At 42.3% G+C, this 11,831-nt stretch overlaps 2 protein-coding genes across 3 annotated transcripts in view; both read left to right on the top strand.

Moving 5' to 3' along the window:
* Nucleotides 1-4,389: 4,389 nt before the first annotated feature.
* timm10 (translocase of inner mitochondrial membrane 10 homolog (yeast)) lies at nt 4,390-8,026 on the top strand. Its single transcript, XM_030143521.1, has 3 exons — nt 4,390-4,601; nt 7,054-7,670; nt 7,704-8,026. Exons 1-2 carry the CDS (start codon nt 4,531-4,533, stop codon nt 7,247-7,249), a joined length of 267 nt encoding a protein of 88 aa, XP_029999381.1. The 5' UTR covers nt 4,390-4,530; the 3' UTR covers nt 7,250-7,670; nt 7,704-8,026.
* A 3,391-nt stretch (nt 8,027-11,417) lies between these two features.
* Nucleotides 11,418-11,831, top strand: part of unc93b1 (unc-93 homolog B1, TLR signaling regulator) — a 39,186-nt gene continuing 38,772 nt past the window's right edge. Inside the window, exon 1 of one of the 2 annotated variants that reach the window (XM_030143426.1) lies at nt 11,418-11,653. Coding sequence is in view for 1 of the 2 variants with exons in the window: in XM_030143418.1 (XP_029999278.1) it covers nt 11,651-11,653 (3 nt within the window). In the remaining variant the exon portion in view is untranslated. The remainder of the gene's footprint in view (nt 11,654-11,831) is intronic. The other variant, XM_030143418.1, reaches the window with a different exon arrangement.

The following is an 11,831-nucleotide window of genomic DNA, read 5'->3' as shown; positions in this document are numbered from 1 at the left end:
GAGGGCTTCAAAACTCATGGATCAAATATGATACGTTTGGCGTTAAAGGGTTAAAGATGATACGAGGATAACCTGTGTGTCCCATCATAACCTTCCCTTTTTCTTACAGAAGTGATGGTCGTACGAATGTTGGATGAAACAGAGACGATCGATAATGACAGTGACTCTGCTCACGGACCTGAAGAAGATCAAACGGCTCCTGATGTTGGACTGAACCTCCAACAGACGCCTGGAAGAACACACCTGTGTGGGCGTGGCATCGGAAGGAGGACGGACAGTGACGAGGACAACGTGGAGGTGGACGAGGACGAAGTGGACGTGGAGGTGGACAAGGTGGAGGTGGACAAGGTGGACGAGATGGAGGAGGTGGTGGTGGAAATGGACGAGGACAAGGTGGATGTAGATGAGGATGAGGTGGAGGTGGACAAGGATGCGGAGGACGATGTGGAGGTGGACGAGGACAGGGTGGACGAGATGGAGGAGGTGGATGAGGACAGGGTGGATGTGGACGAGATGGAGGATCAGGTGGAGGAGGTGGATGAGATGGTGGACGTCCTCCTTCTGTCTCCAGACAAACGGCCTAAGGACACAGAGCGCACAGACCTGAAGACAGTAGAAATCTGTCCAGTTGAAGAAGATGAAGAGGACGTAGATGTGACTGGAGATGAAACGGACTGACTGTGGTCGAATGTGGACTCTGCTCTGGTCTAGGACTGGACTTGTGCTCTGGTCTAGGACTGGACTTGTGCTCCGGTCTAGGACTGGACTTCTGTTCTGGTCTAGGACTGGACTTGTGCTCTGGTCTAGGACTGGACTTGTGCTCCGGTCTAGGACTGGACTTCTGTTCTGGTCTAGGACTGGACTTCTGTTCTGGTCTAGGACTGGACTTCTGCCCTGGTCTAGGACTGGACTCTCTTTTCTTCCTGCGTCCACAGATGAAGTCCATGGAGCGGTTTGAATGTGGACTGTCCTGGTGTGGACTCCGTCGTCGGTGGTCTTTGGTTCAGGGCTCAACGCGGTTCACATGTAGTGATTCAAACCTCTGCTCATTATTGTCCAAGTTCCTCATTTCTATTTGTGCGTTTTATTCTTTTTTTATTCCAGTTTGGATTGGACAGATGAAGGGAAAAAGCACATGAGCTGCTTCATGTGTCGGTGAAAAATAATCTGATTTTGTATTTGAAGAAAACGGTTGATGTGTTAAATGTAAATGACATAATTATGGTTTATTAAAGAGTATTTCCATGTCTATACCAAGGTTCTAATAGTTTTGGATTTTTCATTACAGTTCAGTTCAGTTTGTTTTAATTAGTTTTTAGAGCAGGTTTGATAGTTTTTATTAGTTTTCATTTTTTTTAAATGTTTGTTGTAGTTTAGTTGTAGTTCAGTTGTAGTTCAGTTGTAGTTTAGTTGTAGTTCAGTTGTAGTTCAGTTGTAGTTCAGTTGTAGTTTAGTTGTAGTTCAGTTTTAGTTTAGTTGTAGTTTAGTTGTAGTTCAGTTTTAGTTTAGTTGTAGTTCAGTTGTAGTTTAGTTGTAGTTCAGTTTTAGTTTAGTTGTAGTTCAGTTGTAGTTTAGTTTTAGTTCAGTTTTAGTTCAGTTGTAGTTCAGTTGTAGTTTAGTTGTAGTTCAGTTGTAGTTTAGTTGTAGTTCAGTTGTAGTTCAGTTGTAGTTTAGTTGTAGTCCAGTTTTAGTTTAGTTGTAGTTTAGTTGTAGTTCAGTTGTAGTTCAGTTGTAGTTTAGTTGTAGTTCAGTTGTAGTTCAGTTCAGTTGTAGTTCAGTTTTAGTTCAGTTGTAGTTCAGTTGTAGTTTAGTTGTAGTTCAGTTGTAGTTCAGTTCAGTTGTAGTTCAGTTGTAGTTCAGTTGTAGTTCAGTTGTAGTTCAGTTGTAGTTCAGTTGTAGTTTAGTTGTAGTTCAGTTGTAGTTCAGTTTTAGTTCAGTTGTAGTTCAGTTGTAGTTTAGTTGTAGTTCAGTTGTAGTTCAGTTGTAGTTTAGTTGTAGTTCAGTTGTAGTTTAGTTGTAGTTCAGTTGTAGTTCAGTTGTAGTTCAGTTGTAGTTCAGTGGTCTCTTTTCTCTTCTTCTCTGTGCTCCTATTCAAATCAATCCCAGACAGGACTCTGCTGCTTTAGTCTCCATGTTTCCAGGTAGAGTGGGGACCAGAAGACGACTGGAAACCACAAGTGAACACAAGTGACGGAGCAAAAAGTGTCGTATGGAGACAGCACAGAAAACTGAGAGAGACAAAGAAGTCGATTTCATATTAATCCAACAAAGACGAAAACAAAGGGAATTTTATCCATAATTTTTATATGTTTTAGTTAGTTTCATAAACACACAATACAGTTTCAGTTATCGTTTTTTTTCTTTTAATTATAGTTTTTAAATTTTTTTTTTATTTTAGTTAATGAAAATGTTTTTACAATTCTAGTTTTCGTCATTTCATTAGTTTTTGTTAAGTATTATAACCTTGGTATGTACCAGTGTTATTTTAACTCTGGAACAGGTGCTTTACTCAGATACTGTGAGTTACTGGATGTGTCGGTCCTTTCTTTTCAGTTGACTGTTTTTCATCTCCTTCCTGTCCAGTGAAAACCACTTATCTGACAATGGGTTGATTTTCAGGGGTCTGATAAACTGTAGAATGAAGTCATCCTATATGGGGTCAGTTGAAAATAGTTCTCCTTAAATTAACTTGAGTAAAGATGGAAACAGTTCAATGTTTTTCTAAGATTCTGACCCATTCCTGTGGATCATGGGTGTCAGACTCATTTTAGTTCAGTTCCACATTCAGCCTCATATGACATAAAGTGGGCCGGACCAGTAAAATAATATAAATAATAGGATAAGAACTTTTGAGTGAAAAGAGTACAATTCCGTGATGAAAAGGTTCACATCTACGAACTGTACTCAAACATAACACGAACAAATATGAACAACCTGAGCACTCTTAAATAAAATAAGTGCAATATTAACAATATTACGCCTTAGTTTATTATTTATCCATATGCATCACAACTTACAGATCACAGTGGATCTACAAATACACAAAATATTAAATAACAGACAGAATATTAAAATTCCACCTACTTCTCTTAAGAGATTTCAGGTTATTCACATTTTTTATGAAAGGCTAGTCTGCAAATGTAAACATTTGTGTAATTTTACTTTTTTACACTAAAGCAAAGAGAAAAATAGGTTTCATTATTAATAGGTTATTATGATAGTATTTTACTGGTCTGATCATTTTTAGATTGAATTGACCTAAAATGCTTTTAACATCCTTGATTGTTCATAGCTTCAGTGTGATTTTTGCATTTCACAAATTCATCCTAGGGGCCGGATTGGACCCTTATGTGTGCCAAATTTGGCCTCCGGGCCGCATGTTTGACACCTGTGCTGTGGATCAAACTGTATAAAGTAGGTCAAATGAGCCGAACCTTAACCCTTTCATGTATGACAGACCTACAGTGGACAGTTATTCAGTCTTTAATTCAAGCTATATTATTTACAGTAATGACCTCAAATCTTAATTGTTAAATCTTAATTGTTAATTGTGTTGTCTAATAAGTAATTACAGTTACATAAAATAACAGTTACGAGAATAGTTTGTTTACAGTTTAATCCTTGTGGTTTCAGTGACTGAAGTTTTCGCCACAGTTACATTTTACACTGAACTGATATGTTTTCTTAAAGCAACAGTATATTGTCTTTGTGGAAAGAGCTTTATGGATGTGTTTATACTTCAAAAATTGATATTACATGTTAAACTGTTGATGCATGCACTGTAATCCCTAACAATAAATAATGGGTATTATGGTAAAGAAATAGGATATAAAAGAAATCCAGTTGGATATATTTTAGGTTTAAATATTACTAATTTTATTAATGATTCGTGCATGGAAGGGTTAAACCTGTAAAATGTGGCACACACATGAAAACAGAAAAATGAACCTGAAGCTTCACACGCGTTAATAAAACACTCGCAGAGCCTTTATTTATTGATTTATTGGTTTATTTGTTTATTTATTTTGTCCGTATTTGTCTCTGTATTTGTTCTTTGATTACCATTTAGTATTAACTCCGTATCTGTTTACCCCTTTGATGTATGTTTGTCCCTTGGCTGTTTATTGTAAAGCGTCTTTGAGTACATAGAAAAGCGCTATTTATTATTATTATTATTATTATTATTATTATTATTATTATTATTATTATTATTATTATTATTATTAATGATAAATACAGTGTCTTTATAATATGTTCATACTTCTGTAAGTTCAGACATTGGTCTCCTCTCTTTGTCTTCAGGTTTGGAGTATGTTTCTGACTGTAATTCCAGAAGTGACAGCAGGGGGCGCACTGTCACTTCTGTTCATTTGAATTAACTTTATTGACACCGGAAACGGCAGCGGAACCGGTACACGCATGTTTTTCTTGCGGGTTGTGAAGGTTAAAGCTGAAGCCGTGGTGTGTGTCCGGAGCAGAGGGTGAACCAGGCCGGTGTGTGTGTGCGGTGGGAGCCGGGTGACAGCAGACATGGACCCCATGAAGGCGCAGCAGCTGGCGGCGGAGCTGGAGGTGGAGATGATGGCGGACATGTACAACCGGTAAAGACGGAGCCATGCTAAAGGCTAACGGCAGCTAGCTGCTAAAGGCTAACTCCTCTACTTCACTGCAGTAAACTAATGCGTGCACGTGTCTGACTGAAGACACGTTTTCCCCAAAGAGTGATTTAAAAGAATATCTGCGTTTACAGTATCATCTGTTCTAAATGATCCTAGCATGTTTGGTGTTCTGCTAACAGTCCACTGAAGATGAGGGTTTACTGTGCACGAGCCTCTGCATCCATGTGCACGTGAAGCAGACCCCTGCTGGATTAGACCCCCTAACCCAGACCCTGATAGGTTTAAGACCCCCTAACCCAGACCCTGATAGGTTTAAGACCCCCTAACCCAGACCCTGACAGGTTTAAGACCCCCTAACCCAGACCCTGATAGGTTTAAGACCCCCTAACCCAGACCCTGATAGGTTTAAGACCCCCTAACCCAGACCCTGACAGGTTTAAGACCCCCTAACCCTGACAGGTTTAAGACCCCCTAACCCAGACCCTGACAGGTTTAAGACCCCCTAACCCAGACCCTGACAGGTTTAAGACCCCCTAACCCAGACCCTGATAGGTTTAAGACCCCCTAACCCAGACCCTGACAGGTTTAAGACCCCCTTACCCAGACCCTGATAGGTTTAAGACCCCCTAACCCAGACCCTGACAGGTTTAAGACCCCCTTACCCAGACCCTGATAGGTTTAAGACCCCCTAACCCCGACAGGTTTAAGACCCCCTAACCCAGACCCTGACAGGTTTAAGACCCCCTAACCCAGACCCTGACAGGTTTAAGACCCCCTAACCCAGACCCTGACAGGTTTAAGACCCCCTTACCCAGACCCTGATAGGTTTAAGACCCCCTAACCCCGACAGGTTTAAGACCCCCTAACCCAGACCCTGACAGGTTTAAGACCCCCTAACCCAGACCCTGATAGGTTTAAGACCCCCTAACCCCGACAGGTTTAAGACCCCCTAACCCCGACAGGTTTAAGACCCCCTAACCCAGACCCTGACAGATTTAAGACCCCTTAACCCTGACAGGTTTAAGACCCCCTAACCCTGACCCTGACAGGTTTAAGACCCCCTAACCCAGACCCTGACAGGTTTAAGACCCCCTAACCCAGACCCTAACAGGTTTAAGACCCCTTAACCCTGACAGGTTTAAGACCCCCTAACCCTGACCCTAACAGGTTTAAGACCCCCTAACCCAGACCCTGACAGGTTTAAGACCCCCTAACCCAGACCCTGACAGGTTTAAGACCCCCTAACCCAGACCCCGACAGGTTTAAGACCCCCTAACCCAGACCCTGATAGGTTTAAGACCCCCTAACCCAGACCCTGACAGGTTTAAGACCCCCTTACCCAGACCCTGATAGGTTTAAGACCCCCTAACCCCGACAGGTTTAAGACCCCCTAACCCCGACAGGTTTAAGACCCCCTAACCCAGACCCTGACAGATTTAAGACCCCTTAACCCTGACAGGTTTAAGACCCCCTAACCCTGACCCTGACAGGTTTAAGACCCCCTAACCCAGACCCTGACAGGTTTAAGACCCCCTAACCCAGACCCTAACAGGTTTAAGACCCCTTAACCCTGACAGGTTTAAGACCCCCTAACCCTGACCCTAACAGGTTTAAGACCCCCTAACCCAGACCCTGACAGGTTTAAGACCCCCTAACCCAGACCCTGACAGGTTTAAGACCCCCTAACCCTGACCCTAACAGGTTTAAGACCCCCTGACCCTAACAGGTTTAAGACCCCCTGACCCTGACCCTAACTGAACTGGGTAGGACACACATAAACATGGCGTCAGAACCTGTGCTCTGCAGGTTCATCTGGACTTTGTCTTATTTTTCCAAGTTTAAAGACTTGGAACAAACTGCAAACAACCTGCAGTTCTTATTTCCTGTAGATCTACTGACGGACACAAACCAAACCCGTACACAGTGTTCCAGCCTCAGCTTCACCTGTAATTTCTTCAAACGTCGGCTCTGAATCTACTGGTCTGATTCATGTCTAATTTGATCTGTTTCTTCTTCACGACAGTGTCTATAAAGTTTGTTGAGTTTCCAGAAATTTGGATTTTTGAATTTTTGACTCATGTTTTAAATCTTCTCCCTGTTCCTTTCCTTCTACTGGTCCATATGTTGATGGTTTAGAACATGTAAATGGTTCCAGATATCAGTCTAGTTCCTATTGGTCACTGATAGAAGGACTGGAACACAGAACAGAACCAGGACTGGAACACAGAACAGAACCAGGACTGGAACATAGAACAGAACCAGGACATAGAACAGAACCTTAGAACCTCACACATTCAGCTGGTTCTGATCCACATCGAACAGACGCTGACGTTCAGGGACACTGGTTCTGTTTTAGTTGGACTTCTGTCTCAGTGTTGGACTTTGAGCTCCAACTCCAGGTCACCCTTACCTCCTGTTTTCCTTGTCCTCCCAGGATGACCAACGCCTGCCACAGGAAGTGCGTACCGCCGCATTACAAGGAGGCGGAGCTTACGAAGGGCGAGTCGGTGTGTCTGGACCGCTGCGTGGCCAAATACCTGGACCTGCACGAGAGACTGGGACGCAAGCTGACCGAGCTGTCGGTCCAGGACGAGGAAGTGATGAGGAAGGCGGCCGTCGGGAGCGGATAGACGGACGGACGCTGAGTCACAGAAAAGGGGCGGGGCACTTGTGTTTAATGAGGGTGGGGTGGGCGGGGCAATAACATGTAATGAACACTGAGGGGGAGGGGCCACTGGAACCTGCCTCGTCCACTGGGTCAGAGGATGAGACAAAGCATAGATCTGGAGTCCAGGATGAGGGATCTGGTCCTGGTCCCGGTCCCGGTCCCGGTCCCGGTCCTGGTCCACACTAACCCTTCCAGATGAAGGCGGTTCTTCTTTGTGTTTGTTTTTCGCTCCTCAGATCCAGATGAAGCTTCGGATCCTTCAGCCGGTTCCAGCGCTGGCCTCGGGTTCCCACCGGGTTCTGAAAGCATGCATCCTTTCAAACGGGGGGGGGGGGTTCTTCTTAATTCAGTGAAGATGAGGGTGGTCTGGGGTTGGAACGTGGGTCTGGGGTTGGAGCGTGGGTCTGGGGTTGGAGCGTGGGTCTGTTTCCAGTCGTGTCTGTTCTGGATCACATGAGTCCAGGACGGTGGATCATGGACATGTGGTTTTAGTCCTGGTCAGACCTGGTCCTGTTTGGGTGGTTATGGTCACATGTACTGCCCCCCCCCTCTCCTCATTGGTCAGGTTGTGCTGTCAGTGGACCATGTTTTGGACTGTTTAGTTTGTTCTCCTGTATGAACCACAGCCATGCAGGAGTTTTTTCTGTTTTGTTTGTGGTTTGTTTTTTAAATCTGTATTTTGGTGAAGTTGTGTTTGAATGTTATCAAGTACCTGAATAAAACAATGTCAGTCTGTATCGAACAGAGTGAGTGCTTTTATAAAGGTCGTTTAAAGTTCAAGTGAAATAAATGATGGTGGTTTAATAACAAATAGAATACACAAAGTGTGTGTGTGTGTGTGTGTGGGGGGGGGTACCAATTTAATGAATAATTCTGAGGCAAGAAAAGTCCGAACTCATGATAAAAATAATGAACAGTTTAATGGTTTAGTGTGTGTTCAACAGCTGTGTCTGCCACTGCATGTGATACAGAGGGTTAGGGTAATACTCTAACACACTACAGTGACATTTGCCTTTGAACAGCTGTCTCGTCGGTCCTCCCAACGAGTGGAGGCGACATTATGACGACTGTGTTTGTAGGATATTGGGGAAAAAAACTTTTTTTTTCTTTTGTTTTTTGCATCAAAAATATTGTTTGTTTACATTATGTCATTTATCCTCCTCTGACCCAACTGTGGGTTTTCTGTCCACATTTGTGGACAAGAGTTTCACAACTTTATACAAAAAAAACAGAAAAGGAAACTGTCTACCACAAAGGACATCCCATAAAAATGTTTAAAAACTGCATCTGAAAAAACTGTTGCATCAGGATGTTTCCAATATAGGCACTGATTTAATAAAAACAACAAAAGCTGGTACTGCTGACATTTCCAGGGTCTGAGGAGGATAAAGGGTTAAAAAAATATGATGGTTATTGAGTATTTAGTGTTTTTGTTTATGGATCAAGTTGATGAAATACATTTTAAAAAATGAAAGTTAAAAAAACTATGTATGAAAACCATTTTGACTTTACTGGTGCACTGTGCAGGAGCCTCAGTCCTAACCTTAACCTTAACCTTAACCTTAACCTTAACCTTAACCCTAACCTTAACCTTAACCTTAACCTTAACCCTAACCTTAACCTTAACCTTAACCTTAACCTTAACCTTAACCTTAACCCTAACCTTAACCCTAACCTTAACCCTAACCTTAACCTTAACCCTGGAGGAACATTACGTCTGATGCTTCTAATGAAACCTGTAAACCAGGGTTCTCAAACTCCTGTTGTTTCAGGTTCCACATTCAGTCTGATTTGATCTGCAGTGGACCCAACCAGTAAAATAAGAACAGAAGAACCCAGAAATAATGACAACTGACAATTTTTCTCTTTGTTTTAGTGCAAAAACCCCCCATTAAATTATGAACATACTTTTGTAAACTATCCAAACAAAAAAGATGTGAATAACCTGAAAAAAACTGAAATTTCTGAAGAAAAATCAGTGTAATTTTCTCAGTCTTCTTCCTCCACTTCTCATTAGTCCATGTGCATTCTGGATCAGATCTCCAAAGACACTAAACACTGAGGAACAGGAAGAAAAGAGTTCAAACTGGACTGAATTTAATACAGACATTTCAGGTTGGACACATTTGTTCAGGTTAGTCACAGTTTATTGGTACAGGAGAGTTTGGAAATGGAAAGAGTTTCAGAATTTAATGTTATTTTTTTGCACTGAAACAAAGACAAATATTTGAAGTTGTCATTATTTATAGACATAATGTACTTTTTTTCCTTCCCATCAAACCCAGTAGTAAATCTGCAGTGGTTCTTCTGTGTGGGTTCTTCTGCTGTTCTTATTGGACTGTAGATCAGATTGGTCTGGATGTGGAACCCACACTAACATGAGTTCCACAGCCTGGACTGTGGAGTTTATACACTTTACAAATTCATCATAAATTCATGTTTCATGCAGTGGTCACTAGGTGGTGCTGTAGCTTTACAGTTGTATTAGTGTTGTCATGGAGACTGTGGAACAGTGAAGGCAGCTGACTGACAAAACAGGAGTCCTGCACCGAGTATGACACACACGAAGGACGTGTTGGCTGACAGTTCAGTTCTGTCAGTTTATTACAGAATTATTACAAACAGTCCAAATCATAATTCAGTTTCCAGATCCATTTTGTAACAGGACCCCCAGAAGCACCTCAGCTTATGAACGGGGGTCCTTAAACATGTGATAAGAGACACAGTTTACATGAGAACCTGGAATAAATGCAGATGTTCTAAATAAACACAGACACAGTTTAAATATTTGTCTGTTTCCTGTCCTTTTCCTGCTCCTGCTGTCGTCTGTACATTCAATATTTTCTAATCATCGAATAATCACACATTTGGATTTAACCACAGAAATACACAGTTTACAGTTCTGCTGTGTACTAGTACTGCAGTTACAGTACTGTTGTGTACTAGTACTGCAGTTACAGTTCTGCTGTGTACTAGTACTGCAGTTACAGTACTGTTGTGTACTAGTACTGCAGTTACAGCACTGTTGTGTACTAGTACTGCAGTTACAGTTGTGTACTAGTACTGCAGTTACAGTACTGTTGTGTACTAGTACTGCAGTTACAGTACTGTTGTGTACTAGTACTGCAGTTACAGTTCTGCTGTGTACTAGTACTGCAGTTACAGTACTGTTGTGTACTAGTACTGCAGTTACAGTACTGTTGTGTAATAGTACTGCAGTTACAGTTCTGCTGTGTACTAGTACTGCAGTTACAGTACTGTTGTGTACTAGTACTGCAGTTACAGTTCTGCTGTGTACTAGTACTGCAGTTACAGTACTGTTGTGTACTAGTACTGCAGTTACAGCACTGTTGTGTACTAGTACTGCAGTTACAGTTGTGTACTAGTACTGCAGTTACAGTACTGTTGTGTACTAGTACTGCAGTTACAGTACTGTTGTGTACTAGTACTGCAGTTACAGTTCTGCTGTGTACTAGTACTGCAGTTACAGTACTGTTGTGTACTAGTACTGCAGTTACAGTTCTGCTGTGTACTAGTACTGCAGTTACAGTACTGTTGTGTACTAGTACTGCAGTTACAGTTCTGCTGTGTACTAGTACTGCAGTTACAGTTCTGTTGTGTACTAGTACTGCAGTTACAGCACTGTTGTGTACTAGTACTGCAGTTACAGTTGTGTACTAGTACTGCAGTTACAGTACTGTTGTGTACTAGTACTGCAGTTACAGTACTGTTGTGTACTAGTACTGCAGTTACAGTTCTGCTGTGTACTAGTACTGCAGTTACAGTACTGTTGTGTACTAGTACTGCAGTTACAGTTCTGCTGTGTACTAGTACTGCAGTTACAGTACTGTTGTGTACTAGTACTGCAGTTACAGTTCTGCTGTGTACTAGTACTGCAGTTACAGTACTGTTGTGTACTAGTACTGCAGTTACAGTTCTGCTGTGTACTAGTACTGCAGTTACAGTACTGTTGTGTATTAGTACTGCAGTTACAGTTCTGCTGTGTACTAGTACTGCAGTCCCAGTGGTAAATGTGCTCCTGTCCCTTTAAGACAAACTTGTGTTGGACCAGATGAGGAAGTGAATGCTCAGACTTTCATTTCCCTGTGAAACTGTTGTTTCTACTGAACACTGAAGCAGCCTGTGCACCAGAAAGGAGAAGTGACTGGGGCAGGGTGGACCTGGGGCTTCAGACCAGGTCCAGATCTACAGGTCCAGTGTTCAGACCAGGTCCAGATCTACAGGTCCAGTGTTCAGACCAGGTCCAGATCCACAGGTCCAGACCCAGGGGTCCAGATCCAGGGGTTCTGGGTTGTCCCTCTGGGTTTCAGTGTTTTCGCAGATCAGAGTCCATCACAGAACCATGGTGAGTCCATCCCAGTCCACCTGCTGTCGTTGTTCTTAAACTGTTCTAGGGACAGTTTAAAAGTTTAAACTAAGTGAGTCCACAGAGGACACAAAAGGAAAGAATCCAGTTTATTCAAACTATATTTGAAAAAATTCAAAGAAGGTGATAGTGTCTAGAAAATAAACCTGTAAATATT

The sequence above is a fragment of the Sphaeramia orbicularis genome, chromosome 1, assembly GCF_902148855.1.
Source record: "Sphaeramia orbicularis chromosome 1, fSphaOr1.1, whole genome shotgun sequence".
Classification (NCBI taxonomy): Eukaryota; Metazoa; Chordata; class Actinopteri; order Kurtiformes; family Apogonidae; genus Sphaeramia; species Sphaeramia orbicularis.
Note: the sequence above shows the minus strand (reverse complement) of the source record. Positions and strands in the feature narration are given on the sequence as shown.